Source organism: Equus caballus, chromosome 17 (assembly GCF_041296265.1).
Source record: "Equus caballus isolate H_3958 breed thoroughbred chromosome 17, TB-T2T, whole genome shotgun sequence".
Classification (NCBI taxonomy): domain Eukaryota; kingdom Metazoa; phylum Chordata; class Mammalia; order Perissodactyla; family Equidae; genus Equus; species Equus caballus.
In genome coordinates, this window is record NC_091700.1 from 100,409,955 (window position 1) to 100,429,787 (window position 19,833).

The 19,833-nt window shown below is 55.1% G+C and overlaps 1 protein-coding gene and 1 long non-coding RNA gene across 2 annotated transcripts; one reads left to right on the forward strand and one right to left on the reverse strand.

The window, feature by feature from the left end:
- Positions 1-36: 36 nt before the first annotated feature.
- On the reverse strand, positions 37-5,878 carry LOC138918580 (uncharacterized). Its single transcript, XR_011428109.1, has 2 exons — positions 5,629-5,878; positions 37-4,649 (listed from the first exon to the last, which is right to left on the reverse strand). It is a non-coding gene; the product is annotated as an uncharacterized lncRNA (long non-coding RNA).
- On the forward strand, positions 5,737-18,852 carry F7 (coagulation factor VII). The gene is made up of 8 exons (XM_001497199.5): positions 5,737-6,041; positions 10,380-10,540; positions 12,218-12,242; positions 12,321-12,434; positions 14,111-14,251; positions 15,176-15,285; positions 17,454-17,577; positions 18,190-18,852. Exons 1-8 carry the CDS (start codon positions 5,972-5,974, stop codon positions 18,783-18,785), a joined length of 1,341 nt encoding a protein of 446 aa, XP_001497249.4. The 5' UTR covers positions 5,737-5,971; the 3' UTR covers positions 18,786-18,852.
- Positions 18,853-19,833: the final 981 nt, after the last annotated feature.

The following is a 19,833-nucleotide window of genomic DNA, read 5'->3' on the forward strand; positions in this document are numbered from 1 at the left end:
TTTTTGTGATCTCTTCTTCATAAAAGGCACTTTAAACCTCGTGTTTCAGCCACTGTCCCTTTTTTTTTTTTTTACTGCTGATGTAAATGAAATTTAAAAGTGAGAGTTCTTTATTGTATGGATGGAGTTTGAATAAACATCAGCCGCACTTGCTGTCTGCCTTCGTCTGCAAAGGCACAGAATCCCTTTTGTCCTCGGTTCCCAGCACCGCGGCGTTTTATTTGCTCGTGCACACTCAGTACGGCAAGCACATGTTAAAACAGAGCGAGGCAGGTGGTGAGCGTGGCCCAGAGAATGTTCCATAGGCTTTATCTCCTCAGAAAATGATGAAGATAAAATGACAAGAAGCCTGTGTGTGTCACAATGTAAAGGTAACGAAAGAAATGTAAGATGTCCACGTCAGAATAAGAGTAGAGTTGACGACTTCTACACCAGCAAGCGGGGGAGAGACAAAGGTGTCCATCTGATAGAAGGGGAGGGTGTGCAGGGGACGCACGAGGAACAGAAAACAAAGTGTGCTGGGAGAGCTCGTGTAAACGTTTCTCTGTCACAACAAAGGGAAGGTGTTAAACTGACCTATTGAGAGACTCAAATGGGGTGTAACAAATAACTACGAAAAGAGCCCATAGGACGAAAGTGCACAAAGGTTGAAAACAAAAGAGAGAAAGAAGATGTAACAGACAAACACTGACCAAAAGGAAGCTGGGACAGCAAGAGTGACCACACACGAAGTGGAACTCGGGACCCTCACCACCAACTTGTAAGCATCAAACAATGACGCTCAAAGTGCAGAGCAGGTATCGGCAATCGTGGCTGAGATTTTAGTTATCTCTCACAGAAATTGATACTCCCTCATCTCTAGAAACAGAAAAATATGCATTATTTTCCAACATACAAAATACAAAACAATGAAAAAGGCAGCTAAGAGAGAATTTAGAAATTTAAAAGCATGTTCCTAACGCGTGGCTTAGAAAGGAAATGATGTTGGGAATTCTGATATATTTGGGACTGGCCAGAAGTACGCATCTCAGAGCTGGTGGTGCAGCTGAAGCTTAGATCAGTATGTACAGCCCGGCTGCATTTAATTTTTTGCTTGACTAAATAAATGAGCTAACCCTTTAAAGAAGCTAGAAAATAAGACCAATCCAACCCAAAGAAAGTATAAGGAAAGAATTAGTATAATAGAAGAGAATAAAATCAAAACAAATCAACCAAATCAAAACCTTGTTCCTTGAAAGATCTAATAACATGCAGCAATTTATAGAAATACCAAGAACTTCACAGCAGACAGAGGTTTGACAATGAAAGAACCATTATGAACGACTTTTGCCAATACATTTGAGAACAGATAAAATAGGAATTTTCTTTAAAGAAACAAATTGTTAAAATTGATGAAGTAAACTACTTGGGTGAATGAAAACAAGTTAAAATGCAGTTTAAAAAAAATTCGCCCCAAGCAGATAGCAGACTCAGATGGATTTATAGGGTTAGCCATACCTGTACGGTGAAGATCCTGTACAAAAATATCTATACGAACTATTCAAGGAATATAAAAACAGGGAAAGCAACTCAACAAATTTTATGATGTGAATTTAACCTGATATGTGAAATAATTTTGAACGTAAAAACAAAAATTCCAAATAAAGTATAATCAAATAAAATCCAATTGTGTATTATAACCAAAAGTGATATGTTCTGACCAAGTAAGTTTGTCCCAGGAATTCAAGGATAGTTCAACATCAGGAAATTATTGCTATAATTTACCATAATAATAAGTGAAAGGGGCAGAATGACCAGCTCAATAGATGCCGGGAAAAAATTCAATTTTTATTCAACATTCATTTATAGTGTTTAGCCAACTAAGAGTAGAAAAAAATTTTTTAACCTAATAAAATGTATCTAACAATCCTCAGAGCAAAACGTTTAGGTCTCTAAATACTTTAGAACTCTTCCCCATTGAAGACGAAACAACACAAGGATGTCCTCTGCTATTCAGAAGTATTTACTGGAAGTATTTGTGATAACAGCATCAAAGGAAAAGGAAACAAGGCCTATAGATGGGAAAATAAATTTTCATGTCTAGGAAATCTGGAGAATTCACAAGTTCTTGAAACTAATAAGAGTCCCCAAGATCAACCACAAAAAGTCACTAACATTCCTGGCAAGAACTACTTGGTAAATGCTATTTTAATAACAATCAAATGGTAAAATACTACAAATAAATGTAACAAAGTTTGTAGACAAAATTATGAAACATTACAGAAGGTCATACAAGAAGGCCTGAATAAATGGAGAGATTTTTATGGCTGGGACCATTCAGTGTCACCAAAATGTTAATTGTAGTTCCTCCCCAAATTAATCTGACCATTTAATGTACTTCCATCGAAACCCCAGCAGAGTTCTTTGTGGAATTAGGGAATTGATGGCAAAATGTAGTTGGAAGAATAAAGGTCCAGGTGTGGCGGTGATGCTCGGGGCGTGGGAGGACAAGGAGGGCTCACCCCAGTGGGAACTGACTGGTCATAAAGCTGCACGTGTCCAGACAGGGCCGGGTTCGAGCTGAGGAGCTGATCAGAATCAGGATTCCCCAACAGGCGTGTGCACACGGTGACTCGGTGTCACACAGGTGCTGAGACCAGCTGGCGGGTAGAGAGTGGCCTCGTCAGAAATGTTCCCATTGCTGGGACAGCTGGCTCTCCATGTGAAAAACAGTCAAATTAGGTCTCTCCCAAAATTTTTTAGAAGTTCAAAATTATTAGAAGAAACTATAGCACATCCTATTACCTTAGGGCAAGGATAGGTTTCTTATAAAAGACGAAAGAAAAAAGGCCTATACTTAAAGGAAAAGACGGGTAAATCTGAGTGTACGAAATGATAAGTTTCTGTACACCCAAAGCCCCATGAATAAATGTAAAAAGACAAAGGCCCAGAAGAGAAGGTAAGTTATGCTCAGAATCATAACCTGTAATCCTTAGATAAGTTCTCTGTTCCTTAAGCTAAAAAGTATCAGCAGTATACACAGCAGTCCCCAAACGTGACAGCACAGCAGGGCCACCGGGTGCTGGTCACATGCTGCTCCAGGGCCCCTGGGACTCAGGTGCCCGCGTGGAGGGCTGCAGGCGTGGTATGTGTGTGTGGTATGCGCGTGGCACTCCAGGTGATTCTGACACAGCCACTTACTGATGAGGGGTGGCCGGGGTGGGCTAGTTGCATGGTCGTCCCTGAGTGTCCTGGGGGAGGCCGGCCCTGAGCCCCACGCCAAGGGACAAGCGTGGAGCGGTGCCAAGCAGGGGTCCCCTTCAGGGAGTGGAGCAGGGTGCAGGCCTCCCTCCGGGTCCGGGAGGAACTCCTACCCTCGTATTCTCGAGGATCAGGCTGGACCCCGGCCACAGGGAGGCCAGCCGGCAGGTGGCCCAAGGAGGACACGTCAGGAGCCCTCCTGCCTGGCCGCTGGGGCAGCCGAGCACAGGCAGCCCCACCCTGAGAACCTGACTCTCGCACGGTGCCCTCTCCTGTTTTCCTGCATTTCCTGGGCCGTGCCGACAGACGCCCAGGAAGAACTGAGGATCTCTGACCCGGGGCCCCAAAGAGGAAGGGAGTCCGGGCGCAGACTCCTCTCCTCTGCCGTCCTCCCCACAGCCAGCCCTGCACAGCCAGGAGGGCTCACATCCGAGTCGGACATGAGCTGTGGGCTTTGTTCCAGATGGAGCAGCCGTTTCAAAGTTGGGGGTGACCAGAAGAGTTAGGAGGTCTCCTCGAAATGTTGTCGAGGGCCAAGCAGGGGGTTCAGAGGCCTTGGAAGGCAGTGACTGGAGAAAAACCACTTCCTGTTTGTGCCTCAGCAGGGACTCTGCTCGGTGGACACAGGTCAGCAAATAAGCAGCCGGCTGTCAGCAGGCCAACCGTTCCAGGGAGCAAACAAATGGGGCTGGCAGACCGGTGCGGGGGACCTGCCGTGAAGGGGTGACGAGAAGGAGTCATCCCCCTCCAGCTGTGGGAGGAGCTGGAAATCAAAGCACCATGCAAAGACCCCCGTGGCAGGAAGGTGTCCAGTTAGGGGAGCGAGTAGGAAGAGGCTGGAGCGTGGGCCTGCGGGCCAGGATCAGGCACCTGGCTTCATCCTACACACAACACAAGCACGTTGGAGGGACTTACCGGGGAGTTGCACAATCAGATCCACGTTTCTGAAAGATCATTTTAGATCTGCAACACCTTAGACAAATCTCAGGTGCATTACGCTGAGCACAGGAAGCCCAGCCCATTCACTCAGCACTCTGGAACAGGCAGGTCGTGCTGGGGGGCCATGCACCCCAAGAGTCACGTCCACCTGGAACCCCAGAATGTGACGTTGCTTGGAAGTAGGATTATTACAGGTGTAACTGGTTGAGTTGAGGTCACGCTGGAGTAGGGTCATCACAGGTGTAGCTGGTTAAGTTGAGGTCACGCTGGGGTAGGGTCATCACAGGTGTAGCTGGTTAAGTTGAGGTCACCTGGAGCAGGGTCATCACAGGTGTAGCTGGTTAAGTTGGGAGGGGAACATTCCTGTGGTTCTGAGCCTCCCAGGACGCAGGACTTTGTCATGACAGCCCCACGAGCCGAACACACGAGGAGCCCAGTGAATGCAGAGCACAGGCCAAGGAGACAGGCTCCTGGGGGGAGGAAACGTGCCCTGAGCACTCAGCCCACACACAGCATCTGCCAGGCAGGAGCAAGTGGCATTTGTGGGGCCGGAAAGGACGGAACAGCACCACCACTCTCCCAGAGGCAGTGGCAGCCCCGTTGCACCAATTAAAAACCTGAGGCTCGAAAGAATGAACCACTCATTCCCCAGGCTAGGAGAAAACAGAGCCAGGTCCGTCTGACCTCGTGCTGCTGTGGAAGGCCAAGGGCGGAGATGCGGCCAGAGGGGCTGTGACTCGGAGGAGCCGTCAGCCGTGAAGTCCCTCCTGCCCCTCCGTCCTCCATGATAAATTCCAATATGATTAAATTCCTAAACACTTAAGCAATTATCCATAGTAACAATTAGAAATTCCGGAGGTGATCAATCAGACGTTCCCCTCTGAGGACTAATTCCTCCATTTAGGGGGCAGGGCGGATGCTGACAGAAACAGGGGCCACGTCACTCCTGCTCAGAAGAGAAGTGAGCACAGCTGGGGTCCCCAGTTCCCACCCCTTCGCTGAAAGGAGGTTCATGTCCACAGGGTCGAGCCCAGGCCCGCTGGAGCTGCACGCCCAAGTGAGCTTTGTCTGGGTAACCGTCCCCGTGGGCCCCACGCAGTCCCACTTACAGCGCAGAAACGCCAGCATCCTAAGAAACTGTTCCTGGCCCCCAACCCAGGACAGTCGATTGCCCTAGTTTGTGGCCTGGGCCCAGGAAGTCCTGGAAGGACAGACCTGGACCACCCAGGGCACGGGGGGTGCCACCTGCAGCCGAAACAGTGCGGGGCTCGGCTTGGAGGAGATGCCCCGGGCCTTCCCGGTTCGTCTCCGAGGGGCTCCCTGGCTCATCTCAGAAACCAGGCGCCCCGGTGGGAACAGCCCATATGGTCTCCTCTGGGGCTGCCTTCAAAATTCTTACCTTCACACCCAAATATGCTCTCCCTTCACCAGTGTTATCCCCAAGGATACCTGCAGTTTAATTTTGTTCCCACCAGAAGTCCTAAAGGCTTCGGGATTCCCATCTGAGTTTGGCGCACACGCCGGATGCACGTCCAACACGGATGTTTCAGAGAGGGACAGACGCGGCTGCTCTGTGCCTGGGCTCCTGGACCTGGCCTCCCGGGCGAAGGCCTGCCCTCCTGTCCTGGTCCCCCCCTCCAGCCGGGCACCTGGCAGGGAATTAACACCGGTGTGTCTGGGAGGCGAGGCCTCCCTCCCCCATCCCTCTCTCGCACGCACCTCGAGGCCGAGAACTTTGCCCGCCTCCCCGACCTGGAATGTCACCAGACGGAGTGACACCACAGCCCTCACCATGCTGTCCCAGCCCTGGGGGCTGGGCCTCCTCTGCCTTCTGCTCGGCCTGCAGGGGTCTCTGGCTGCAGGTATGTCGGGGGGACGGTTCCCTGTCAGCCCCGTGCAAGGGCCACAGGCTGTGGGCAGCCAGACCTTCCCTCGTGTGGACATTCCTGTCCACGGAGGCTTTGCTGGCGCCTCCCGTGTGATCTGCTTTCCTTCCAAAAGCAAACAGTCCCCAGGCCCATGCCGAGCGCTGGTGGGAAGCCTGCTGCTGACGGTGCAGGCTTTGGCAGAATTATTTTTCAAAGACTTTTGGGAGCCGGCGGCACTTTCCAGGGCACCAGTGGGGACCCAGCCAGGCAACTGGGCCCACGCGCAGACTCTGGGGCTCAGGGCGGGGGGGTGGGGGATGCTGCCCTCTCTCTCTGTGCTCCCAGCTCTCCACCGGCCAGAGCCAGGGACAGCGAGGGGACACTGGGCCACTCCACCACCTGATGGCGGCCACCCTCCCCTCCCCTTGCAGGCGCTGGGAGGCTGAGAGGGAACAGGGGGCGCTTCATAAGCTGTCCTTGTCGTGACTCCAGTACCGGGTGCGGCCGTGGTGGAAACAGGGTGCAGACACTGTCCTCTAAAATCCGGTTCACATCGTCCTCCACATCCCACAGTGAGAAAGTAGCCTGGGGTCTGCATGATGGTGTCGCTGCCCTGGTGACCACGGGCGCCCAGAGCCTGTCTAGAGAAAGTCAGGGCCACCGTTGTGCTCTTCAGGGCAGGGAAGAGCAGCGGGCTGCGAGTCATTTTCACCGTCTTCCTCGTCCTGGTCTGTCTTTCCCAAGTTCCCTGCCATAATCGTGTTTCCCTCTATCATCGGAGTTGCCTCTGTTTCCCTAAGAGCTTTTGGTGTGAAAGTGCTCTCCTCCAAGGGCAGATGGTTCTTTTCTGGCCAGCCGTGGCCCGGCCGTGGTCTCCTGTCTCAGGTCCACCCCACCTGGGCTCCGTGGCCACCTCCCCTCTCGGGAGCCTCCACTCTTTGATTTTCCCTCAACCTCTCCTTCTAAACCAGATCCATTCCCCAGGAATACAGACATGTGAAACTCTGGAGTTCTAAAGGGGAAAAGATGAGGCCTCCCTCAGCACAGGAGGCCGGGAGCCACCACATCCCACTTCCTGCCCCCACCCCCACTCCGTAACCTTCCTGCCTGTCCCGGACGTCCCCTTGCTCACACACCAGCAGCTTCTGATGGAGGACGGACATGGCACGGTCCTCTGCTCTCCATCTACACTCATCTCTCCTCTGGGACTCAGTTTCCACACTTGGCTTCTGCCCCTCGACACAGCTTTGTTCCCACCTCCGTCTTCTCACCCCACACGCACACTGCTTCCCTCTTGGGGTGCCCACAGCACACCCCTCAGAGCGCATGGCACACAGTGCGACCACACCGGGCTCCGGGGCTCCTGGCCTCGTTCCCACCCTGACGTCAGCTTCTGCACAATTGTCCCCAACCTCAACATCCTCGCCTCTGTCACCAAGCCCCCTCCCAGGGTGCAGTCCCCATGTCTGCCTGGGTGTCTGAAAGAACCCTCACTTCAAGGTGTTCCAACTGGTCCCGTTACCCCACCCCCCCCGGGTGGCCTTGGGTAAGCTCTCGCCTCACCCACCTCCCTTCCTCATAAGTAAAATGGGAACACCAGCTACCTGCAGGCAACTATTGTGGTCACTGTGAGAGGCCAGGAGGAGGCACAGAGGTGCTCTGCTCTTCGTGGCACCGGGCAGGCGCTCGGGAAGGGGCCCGGGGGAGGCACAGCTCTTGAGCTAAGGCGGTGTCGCAGGGTTTCAGAGAAGAGAGGCAGATGCGCGAAGGCAGCAGATCCAGAGCTGGCTGCAAGAGGGCAGATGCCTGGGAGAAACGGGGTTCGAGGCCCAGATGGGGGACGTGGACGGGCACCGGGGTGGGGGAGGAAGGCCAACCCACATGGAGGGCTGAGTGAGGGTTCTCAGTCTGCGGGGAAGCTGGGTAAGAGAGCTGGGATTCAGAGATAGTTCCAGCCAAAGATAAGATGTTTGGGTAAGGAGAGAGAGCTGAAGCTGGAAGTGGGGCGAGAGTCTCTAGAGTAGAAAGGCCAAAACCTGAAGGATACCAAACTCCATGACAGGCAGCAATGGAGGCCAGGAAGGAGGCTGGGAGGAAGGAGGGCCCGGAGGAGCCCAGACCTCGGCGGCCAGGGGAGGGAGTGTCCAGACGCAGACGGTGGTCAGCAGGTGTCCTGCCACCCAGAAACTTCTCTGAGGAGCCTGTGGAATTCCAAAGCAGGGATTCGGGGGGGCTTTTGTTTACAATGGGTCTAAGAGTCACTGTAAGAACCTCGGTGGAGGGTAAGGAATGTTCCTTCCAGAGTGTGGTCTTAAAGGGAGAGAGGGAGGTTGGCGGCAAAGCCGAGCAAGGGTTTGGGTGGGTTGGTAGGAGGAAAGAACCAACCACGTTGGGAAGGAACTCGGGTTCCAGAAGACCTGTGAACAACGGGCCCTGCATGCAGTGAGTGGGAGTGGAGAAGAGCAATGTCCACCCCTCCCCAGCCTGCCACCCTCGGGCTTTCCCCACCACACCTCACCCCCGCCCACGCCCAGCCTCTCCCTGCTGCCTGACCTGCTCAGCCTTGCTCAATGCACATCCTGTAGGACCCCCCACCCCCCGCCATGTGAGCCCTCCAGGGCGTTCACTCAACGCTCCAGATGGAAGGTTCAAGGTTGCACCACCTTTGGTGCTGGGAGGCAGCAGATGCACATTTTGATTATAGAAGTTACATGTGTTGATTGTACACATTTTAGAACAGAATAACTTTCAATCCTCAAAGTTAGTTTTTTATGTGTATTCTTTCAATAAATGACATTTACATACATATGTTCATTTTTCACACATGTTCACATTTTTATTTACGAGAAAGGAATTATAATGTATATGTGGTTTTATCTTTTTTCACTTAATATCACATCTTTTTTTTAAAGATTTTATTTTTCTCCCTAAGCCCCCGGTACATAGTTGTATATTCTAGTTGTGGGTCCTTCTAGTTGTGGCATGTGGGATGCCACCTCAGCGTGGCTTGATGAGTGGTGCCATGTCCGCGCCCAGGTTTCAAACGGGGGAAACCCTGGGCCGCTGAAGCAGAGCGTGCAACCTTAACCACTTGGCCACGGAGCCGGCCCCACAATCACATCTTCTTGATCCTTCTATGTCATGGTAGCACAGGACACCAGTCTTGGTCTGTTTCAGATTATTATTATCAATAGCTCTCCTGAGGGTGAGGTTTCCGTGCAAACGTCTGAGTGTGTCTGCAGGATCAACCCCTAGAAGTGAAGGGCCCAGGCCCGAAGCGTGAGCGCGTCGTTATCACTCAGTGAACATGTTGCCTTGTCCTTGTCCCTAAAGGCTGTGCATGCTGATCGTCGCCAGCCCGCCATGAGGAAGCACTCCCATTCCAACTTCAGCCAGGCCCACGGACAGGAACCATTGACTCCCATTACTGACTGGGACTAGACCAGTGTGGACGGTTCCCAGCACTGAATGGGACAGACCAGTGTGGACAGTTCCCAGCACTGAGTGAGACAGACCAGTGTGGATGGTTCCCAGCACTGAGTGGGACTGACCAGTGTGGACGGTTCCCAGCACTGAGTGGGACTGACCAGTGTGGACGGTTCCCAGCACTGAGTGGGACTGACCAGTGTGGACGGTTCCCAGCACTGAGTGGGACTGACCAGTGTGGCTGGTTCCCAGCACTGAGTGGGACTGACCAGTGTAGATGGTTCCCAGCACTGAGTGGGACTGACCAGTCTGGTTCCCAGCACTGAGTGGGACTGACCAGTGTGGACGGTTCCCAGCACTGAGTGGGACTGACCAGTGTGGCTGGTTCCCAGCACTGAGTGGGACTGACCAGTGTGGACGGTTCCCAGCACTGAGTGGGACTGACCAGTGTGGACGGTTCCCAGCACTGAGTGGGACTGACCAGTGTGGACGGTTCCCAGCACTGAGTGGGACTGACCAGTGTGGCTGGTTCCCAGCACTGAGTGGGACTGACCAGTGTAGATGGTTCCCAGCACTGAGTGGGACTGACCAGTCTGGTTCCCAGCACTGAGTGGGACTGACCAGTGTGGACGGTTCCCAGCACTGAGTGGGACTGACCAGTGTGGCTGGTTCCCAGCACTGAGTGGGACTGACCATTGTAGATGGTTCCCAGCACTGAGTGGGACTGACCAGTGTGGCTGGTTCCCAGCACTGAGTGGGACTGACCAGTGTGGACGGTTCCCAGCACTGAGTGGGACTGACCAGTGTGGCTGGTTCCCAGCACTGAGTGGGACTGACCAGTGTGGCTGGTTTCCGCACCGTCTCAGCGTGGCAGGTTGTGAATGTTCACGGGCTCCCACTTCTCAGTCTTCATCACCCAGGAGGAAGCCCACAGCATCTTGCACAGGCAAAGGCGTGCTAACTGGTTCCTGGAGGAGCTGAAGCCCGGCTCCCTGGAACGGGAGTGCAAGGAGGAGCAGTGCTCCTTTGAGGAGGCCCGGGAGATCTTCAAGGACACCGAGAGGACGGTGAGTCCACCCCCAGGGGATGCCCTGTGTGCTGAGTCCAGGAATGGAGCTACGTGACGGCTGGGGTGGCTCCTGTGTCTTGGGGGCCACGTCTCTCCCCTCCGTGGTTGTGAGCGCTCCATGCGCAGGGAAACACACGGGGGCTCCAGTTTGCACAGCCCGTCCTCGTCTGGTCTCTTTCCCTTCTAAGGATGACTTCGCTTCCCTCAGTCAGAGCTGCAGTGCTGTACACCATCCTGTTTCCAGGGACATCCTCCTCTCCGCCACACCATGCATCCTAATTTTTGCATCCGAAAATATAGCTTGAGAATTATGCTCAGTGTGTCCTTTGGCTTCCCAAGGAAGGCTCCCACCCCTAAGCCGCCTGTGTGTCATGGAGGTGCTGCAGCCAGCAGACGTCTGAGAAGCTGGCCTGGAGAGCCCCTCGCTGCCGTGCCACCTGGGGCCCTCCTCGGGGAAGCTCATGTGGGGAGACCTCCAGGAAACCACCGCTGCCTCCAACACCCGTCGGCCACGCAGTCGAGGGTCCGTGTTTCTGTTTTCACTCTGAAAGACGCACATCCAAATGGTAGCACCAAAAGGTCACCAAATGACTGACCATGAGTCAGGCTATGATGAGACAAGACCACACGGCACGCTCAGAGGATACACATGTCACACTCACAGGACACACACTCACAAAGCACATGTCACACTCACAGGATGCCTCACCTCACACTCATAGGACACACACTCACAGGGCACACATCACACTCACAGGATGCCTCACCTCACACTCACAGGACACCTCACCTCACACAGGACACACACTCACAGGGCACACGTTACACTCACAGGACACATGTCACATTCACAGGACACCTCACCTCACACTCACAGGACACACTCATGGCACACATCACACTCACAGGACACCTCACCTCACACTCACAGGACACACACTCACAGGGCACACATTACACTCACAGGACACGTGTCACACTCAGGACACATGTATCACACTCACAGGGCACATGTCACACTCACAGGCCACCTCACACCCCACAGGAAGTAGGGCTCTCTGAGACAGAGGCTAACACAACCCTTTCCAGGTACACTGAGTATGGTCATCTGTGTGTCTGCGGACCACGTGGTTCTCAAAGCGTTTGCAAGAGTTCGCATCTTCTGTTCTCACAGCAACCCTGTGAGCTCTATCCAGGCGGTCCACGGACTCCTCAGGAGTCAGTTTTACTGAGGGAGCCCCTCTCACTTCCTGGAATGCCTTTGCGTGCGTCACCGACCGTCTCCTCTTGTCAGCCCGTGTGTCTGGATGGTCACCCTGCCATCAGAGGAGGGAATGGAGGCTCAGAACGTGTGTCTCGTCTGGGTCCACAGCTGGAGGTGGCAGAATTGGGGCTGAAACTCGAGCGTTCTGACTTGGGAATGGGAAATCTGTGACCTTGGTGGCCGTAGAGATCCAGGTAGGGGAGGTGGGGGAGGCAGGGATGAGGAAAAACTTCCTCCCCTACTCGAATCCACCTCATCTCCAGAGGAAAAGTCTGGCTTCCGGAGCCCATCACACAGGCCCCAGGTGAGAAGCTCCCGCCTGCACCGCCTGCCAGGTCGTCAGTTCCTCCCAGGGACCATAAGTATTTGCTCTGGAGAACATGTCTCACGTGCTTCTCTTTGTTCCCTCAGAAGCAGTTCTGGCTTTCCTACACAGGTGAGCAGATGAGCAGTCCGTTTTGATTCCGCCCGCCAGCCGTCCTCCTCAGCACGCTAACACTGACTCACTCCACAGACGGGGACCAGTGCGCCTCAAATCCGTGCCAGAACGGAGGTTCCTGCGAGGACCAGCTCCAGTCCTACATCTGCTTCTGCCTCGACGGTTTTGAGGGCCGGAACTGTGAGACAAGTGAGGAACCCCAGAGCTTGCAGACAGGGCCCCGGGAGGCTGATGGGCAGGGCCTGGCTGGGCACGGGGCTGGGCCTCGGCCCCATAGGAAGCTGTTCTAGATGAGCTGGAAGACTCCTGCCAACCTGAGGGTCCTGGATCTGGGGTTCTCAGGTGCTAATGCTCAAACCTGATTGCCCCTGTCTCTTTCTGGGAAATATAAAAACCCTTGGGCTTCCAGCACTGGGAAATTCTGAGGCACCTGGTGGGGGCCCAGGTGAGTCCCTCCAACACTGCCCAGCTTGCTCGTGTCCCACCAGCCAGCACACTGGGGTAGACTACCTTCCCTACTTGCTGTCACAAAAGTATGTGGTCTTTTTTCACCTTCCAAATATTAAAGTACCACAAAGTTCAGGGGTCCCCCCAGAGCATCCTCAGGTTCAATGATCTGCCAGAAGGACTCACAGAGCTCACTGAAGGCTGATATGCTCCAGTTACAGTTGACCACAGCTAAAGGATGGAGATTAAAGCCAGCAAAGGAACCAGATGCCAGCTTCCAGCTGTCCTCTCCCATGGGAGTCACATGCACAGCTTTTCATTTTCTAAGACTGATGTCTTAGATGACAAGTGACAAGATGTACAGAGTATTACCAATCTAGGAAGCGCCCCTGAGCCTCGCTGTCCAGAGGTTTTATTGGGGCTCAGTCACATAGACATGGCTGACCACCCACACGGCTGACCTCAGTATCCAGCCCCTCCAGAGGGGGAGCTGATACTGTGTGGCCCAAGGCCCCCAGGGAAACAAGCTGTTATCAGGCAGATTAAATTAAAAGTTCCAACTTAACCAGAGAGGGTGTAGAGCTCACCTCCCGGGAGCTGAAAACAAAGGCAGGCATCTCTTTGGGCAAGGTTAATCCTTTATTACACAAAAGTTCATTGCAATACAGAATGAGCTCTTCCGGGCCACAGCTGCCTTCTGCTCTAAGCAGAACAGAGACCAGAAAAAGTGAAGCAAAAACTAAGGAGATGCTTCCTGAGAGTTCTGGGGCAAAAAAACCTCAGTGTCTTTGCCTGGCCTTTGATGCTCAGCATCCCTGGTGTGAATTCACTCCCAGGATTTTTGATGCTTAGCAGTTCTGGTGTGAACCATTCAAGACCTTTAAAGGTCAGGAGCCCTGGTATGAATTCACCCCCAGGACTGGCCTTCCCCCTGGGGGTCCTGAACTTACACAGAGAGCCAATCCCATTTCCCACATCAAAGGGCTCTCCTTCAGAGCCAGATCAAACGTTTTTTGTCTCTGTCTGTCCGAGCCAGTGGTCAGCCCCAGGCCAGCTCACGGGGGCACCAGGACCTGGCTGTAGACCGGTCTCATCCCTCTGGCCTCTCGCTGGCAGGTGTCCTGTTGAGTTGTCCACTGGGGACTTTTGCTTTCCCCCAGCCCTCCTCAGCTCCTGGGAGGGTGACACTGCATGCCCGCCCTGCATCCCCACTGTCTAGCCTGGGACCCCCCAAGTCCAGGTCCTGCCCTTCTGGATCAATCTGCAGAGGGAGGTGGTGTCGGGGTCAGTCTCTGTAGCCAGCAGCTGAGGGCCGTCTTTGTGCAGAATTCTGCCCGTGGCCCAGGGAGGGGTGGCCACCAGGGCTGGCTTTCCCTGACCAGTGGAGGCCCTCTCAGGCTGTGCCCTTCTGTCCTCAGACACGGACGACCAGCTGATCTGCATGAACAACAACGGGGACTGTGAGCAATACTGCAGTGACCACGCAGGGGCCAGGCGCTCCTGCTGGTGCCACGAGGGGTACACGCTCCAGGCCAACGGGGTGTCCTGCACGCCCACAGGTAAGGGGTTCTCAGGCACCACGCTCCAGGGGCTACATACCGTTTCCTTTTAGTCCCCAGTTCCTGCTTGCCACAAATTCTCTTATTGGCCAAAAGATGAGAAGGGGGGCACACACCCACTGCGGATCGCTCTGTGCTGACCACTCCACGCAGCGAGGCCAGGAGGACACAAGGGTGGAGGTGGCCGCCCCCACCTCAGTGCAGGCCAGGACAACAGCGGGTGGGGAGCAGTGACAGAGCCCTGGGAGCAGCTTCCTGGCTGGGCCTCCGGCCACCTGCCCATTCTAGCGGGGCCAGTGGAGCAGCAGGAGGCTCTCCTGGCCCCACTCCCAGCGCCTAGACTCTGCTGGGAGTTCATGCCACACAGGGTCTGCACTGACGGCAGCACAACTCTGCACTGCAAATCTTTTTTCAAGGCTAGTACTTTCAGGAAAATGGAAAACTATTCCAAACTAACCTCAAATTAACGGGGCTGCTGTTGCACAGGCTGGGGCACCCCAAGCCCTGTCTCTCTTCGCACTGATGAGGTGTACCCAGCCTTCTAAGGAGCCCCAAACTCAGTCGCCACCTCTAGACGCTTTCCCTCCCAGCCCAGACTTTATTGGAGCAGACCAAACACGGAGAGTGCGGTCAAGCGGCAGCGCAGCGGTCCGAGAGGCTGGCTGGCCGTTAGACAGAAGCTCCTTCATCCATTAGTAAATTCAAGCAGCACATCTTTTTCCCCTGGAGAAACTATCAGCTTCAAGAAGTCAGGCCCTCTGCTCCTGCAAAGCCAGCCCCGGCCCCATCTGCCTACCAGCGGCGTCCACAGCCCCGGGCAGGAGCCGGAGGCAGAGCCTCTGCCCGCAGGGCTCAGGCCCTCTGCTCACCAGCACCTTCGTCCGGGGTGAGTCCGCATGGCTTGCTGACTTTTGTTTTGTACAGTTGAATACCCGTGTGGAAAAATACCTGTTCTGGAAAAAAGAAATGACACCAAACCCCAAGGCCGAATTGTGGGAGGCAAGGTGTGCCCCAAAGGGCAGTGTCCCTGGCAGGTAAGGCTTCAGGGCCTGGGAGGAAAGGGCGGGTCAGCCGCAGGACACCCCGGCCCCCAGTCACCCTGTTGCAGTCAGGATTTCCTCCTCATTCTAAGTCCACGGTCGCCTGCAGGCAGCAACATCTGCATTTAGCTGGGATTTCATGCTCCAATGGCACCTCTGTCAGCTCACGAACCCTCCCACACCACCTCATCGTGGGCATGCCCGCTTACAGATGAGGCCACACACGCACTAAATGGCAGACGCAGGATTTGAACCCAGCTCCGTCGCCTCCACAGCTCCATCTACTGCCTGCCTCTGGGAGCTGAGATTCTTGATCCATGACAAAACCCTCCACAGGCAGTCAGGTCTGTGGGGCCGTGGCCCCTCCAGGCCGCCTCTCTGTGAGGTCGCTGTGAGCCCAGTCCCTGTTGGAAATGCCAAGTCTCAGGCCCCCAGACCCCCTGGCCCAGAATCTGCATTTCACAAGAGCCCGGGGGGTGCACCCACATGTGATTCGAGCCGCAAACTCAGGTCTGAGCCCGACTCAGTGGCTCCTCTTTAACTCTTCATCTGGGGACACCCCAAGTCAAACAGTGAGGGATTTTTAGAAATAAAAGTAAATATACAAGAACTTTCAAGAGAAGTTGGAAAGTCACCTGTCACCGTGGGCTGACTCCAGGCTCTGGGCAGCTCCGGTCCTCTGGTTTGCCATCCATCTGGCCCTTCTAGACCAGCCTCGGAAGTTGCATTTCTTGCTAAGCTGGCGGCCCTGCGTGCACCCCACCTCCCCCCGCCCCGCCCCTCCTCCCACAGCAGCCAGGGCCTGGATAGGCCTCCGAGGTCCAGGGCACTCCTCAGCTTTGCAGAACCCCAGGTTTTGGTGTTCAGAGGAATAATCTGAGCTAGACACGTCCGAATGGGGCTTGTGTGTTCACCAGAGTCCTCGAGATGGTTTGGCAAAGCCTCTGTGAGGTTGAGGTGGGTTGGCAGACGTGGGTGTCTCTGCATTTACGGCGGGGAATGCTTGGCTGGGCTCACTGCGCATGACTGCAGCAGACACTGCTTCCCAGCACATGCTTCCTGGGCCTGGCCCCACAAGACCTCATGTCTCAATGCCACTTAACCCCCACGACCCCGCCCAAGGGGTGGGTGCAACTCTCACCCCGTTTTACAGGTGAGGAAACTGAGGCCCAGTGAGATTCAGCACCTTGCTCAGGTCGGAGCTGAGACTTGGTCCTGGGAGGCACAGATCCGGGTTGTCACAGCCACCCCAGCCCAGCCTGCCCCTCAGAGCTGCAGCCACAGTCACCATCAGCCAGGACCGGGTTAGCCTTCTGGGTGCCTGGTCCAGCCCTCACCTGCAGCAGCTGCAGCTCTGATCCACGGGAGGCTCTTTCTATCGTGGGGTTTTACTGTGGCTTCTTCTCTGAGGGGCTCAGACTTGCCTCCCTGGGCTGCTTCATCCTGCTATCCACAACTCGGGACATTGGGCCCCAGATTGGCTGACCCCATTTCCAGTCTCTTCTCCTTGGTTGATTGACCTCAGCACAGCACATGGTGACCAGCAACAACCGGACCAGGACCATTTACCCGCTGGGCTGCCTCCCCCTCAGCCAGCCTGCCCTCTGGCCTGGCTGTCCGCAGGCAGCCAGGCCAGAGACTTGGGCTCCCTTCCCATTCATCCTAGGAGAATCACTGCAGGGAAAACATCTCCCCCCAAGATTCCCTCGGGGCCCCGCTCAGCACCCTCTTTGCTTCTAGGAAGAAGAAAGAAGGAAGCATTCCCTGCGGGTCCCCTGGGTGCCGACTACTGGGCTCAGTGCTTCACCGGTTATTTCCTTTGCTCCTCACATGCTCCGGGAACACGGCCTTGGCCTGACCTTTCCAAATCGGGCGTGTTGGGTCACACTTGGGTGACAACACTGGGAGGTGCACAGAGGGGTCCAGCACCCACACTCCCATCATCAGGCCAGCACCCGAGGCTTTCCTTCCCTCAGTGGTGGGGTGGCCACCTGCTGGAGTGGCCTCAGAACAGCTTTCCCAAGGAAGGGCTCTGGGAGCCCCCAGGATTTCAGAAACCATCCTGTAAACCCAGCTGCCCCTGAGGGTGCCCGGGAAAGGGGAGGCCCCAAGGAAGCAGTGACAATAATGCAAGCTTCCAACCTGTTTTGTGCCCTTGACAGGCTCTCCTGAAGATGAACGGGGAGCTGCTGTGCGGGGGCACCCTGCTCGACACCACCTGGGTGGTCTCTGCAGCCCACTGTTTCGACAGAATCAGGAGCTGGAAGAACCTGACGGTGGTGCTGGGTAAGTCTGTGCTCACCTCCTCCTGACCAAGGAAGGCTCTTCAAAGACAACGACCCAGGGCTCAGCTTTGGGCCTCGAGCGGCTGACTTCCACAACCAGATGAGCTTTTTCAGAGAAACAGGCAGGGCCTGGGCAGACCCCACTGCCCAAGGGGTCCCACTGTGCCATCGTCCCTCAGCCTCTTTCCCATCCCAAATAAAGACATGGGGGGTGGGTGACGCTGTACCTGCTTTGTCTCTCTTGGGCCCTGAGGGGGATGCAGTCATGCAGGGCTCTGGGGCCACTGCGGGTGGGCCTCTGCCTTGTGGGCTTATGGGACAAGGACCCCCAAGGGAGTCCAGACCCTATCTGGAAGAGCTGGGGGAATTGGGCAGCCCCTCCTCACCCACCCACAGCTGTCTGGCCTGACCCCCCCCATGTGCCTTCAGCCCCAGGTTCCAGAGTCACCCCTGAGTCACACCCTGCACGGAGCCCAGCAGCAGCCACTTGGGAGGCTGCTCAGGCCCCCTTGGGGCTGGATGCAGGGCCCCACCTGCCCCAAAGGAGACTCCAGGAAGGGTCATTCCCAAGGCTGTGGGGCAAGGACTGTGAGTGGTGCTGGTCTCCCTGCAGGAGAGCACGACCTCAGCGAGGAGGACGGCGATGAGCAGGAGCAGCAAGTGGCTCAGATCATTGTCCCCGACAAGTACGTCCGGCTCAAGACGGACCACGACCTGGCTCTGCTTCGCCTGCGCAGGCCCGTGACCTTCACTGACTACGTGGTGCCCCTCTGTCTGCCCGAGAAGGCCTTCTCCGAGAGGACACTGACCTTAGTCCGCTTCTCGTCCGTCAGTGGCTGGGGCCAGCTCCTCCACAGGGGTGCCACGGCCCTTGAGCTCATGCTCATCAACGTGCCCCGGCTGAGGACCCAGGACTGTCTGGAGCAGTCACACAGGATGGAGGGCTCCCCGGCATTAACGGAGAACATGTTCTGTGCTGGCTACGTGGATGGGACACAGGATGCCTGCAAGGGCGACAGTGGGGGTCCGCACGCCACCAAGTTCCAGGGCACGTGGTACCTGACAGGCGTCGTCAGTTGGGGTGAGGGCTGTGCAGCCGTGGGCCACTTTGGGGTGTACACCAGGGTCTCGCAGTACATAGAGTGGCTGCGCAGGCTCATGCGCTCAGAGCCACACTCAGAAGGCCTCTTCCGGGCCCCGTTCCCCTAGCATGGGCATGCACTCTTCGGAATAAAGCTGCTGCTGCTGGGCTTGTCCTGGCATCAGGTCCTGTAAATTCTTCTGCATCTTGGGGTGGGGAGGGGAGAGGGAGAGAGACGGGGGTCTGAAAGGGAGACAGAGGGACAGGCAAGGAGAAGAGCCCAAGAGAAGGAGAGTGAAGTATGAGGGATGCGGAGAGACTGAGAGACTGCAAGAGACTCAGAGATTCCAGGAGACAGACCAAGTGGGAAATAGAAAGACGACAGACACAGGAGAGTGGACGAGGGAGACAGGAGGCACTGCCGTGGTCTGGAGATGTGGCCGTGCACGCCTGCACAGCTCTGCTCCATCTCAACGCCAACGCGGCGGAGGCGTGACAGGTGTATTCACACGCATGTGCTTTCTGAGGGCTGTCTTCTTTCATCTTATTTTCTCTCTTATACGAATATTTCAAGATTTCAGATACATTGGAAGCATCATCCATTCCTTTTGGCGAATATCCTTCCAGATCTTTCCATATATGTATTTTTTACCATAGAATGGAAGGGTCTCACGCACCACACACCGTCTGCCACCCTTTCTCCCCACTAACAGCAAACAGCCGGATCCCCTCAGAGCATTATCTCTGGCAGCCCGCCATTTGCGCATTGTCTGTAATTTACAACCTTGAGACCCTGGTGTCTGTCACCGAGCTGTTCTTTTCTTTCACAATTAATGACACACTGACATGAACTTTCTTACTTGGAGCCTGGTTTTTAAAACCAAGAGTTCTCTGAAGGATTTTGGAGGCTGTAGTTCCCAAACCCTACAGAATTGGGTGTTCTCTTCCTGCCAAGGCCCTAGTCCATGACGGCCCTAAAGAGAGCTCTGGGGAACACTGGCCTGAGGACCACCAGGGGCACTCCACGGAACACAGGTCCCCAGTCCCTCCTGGGGAATCAGGATCCAGGGGAGGACCCAGTGGGTTACCTTTTCATCAAGTCCCACGGGCAACTGTGGGGCCCCATAGGCCCCAGGTTGGGACGGAAACGACCAGGGGAGGGGATCGGATTCAAAA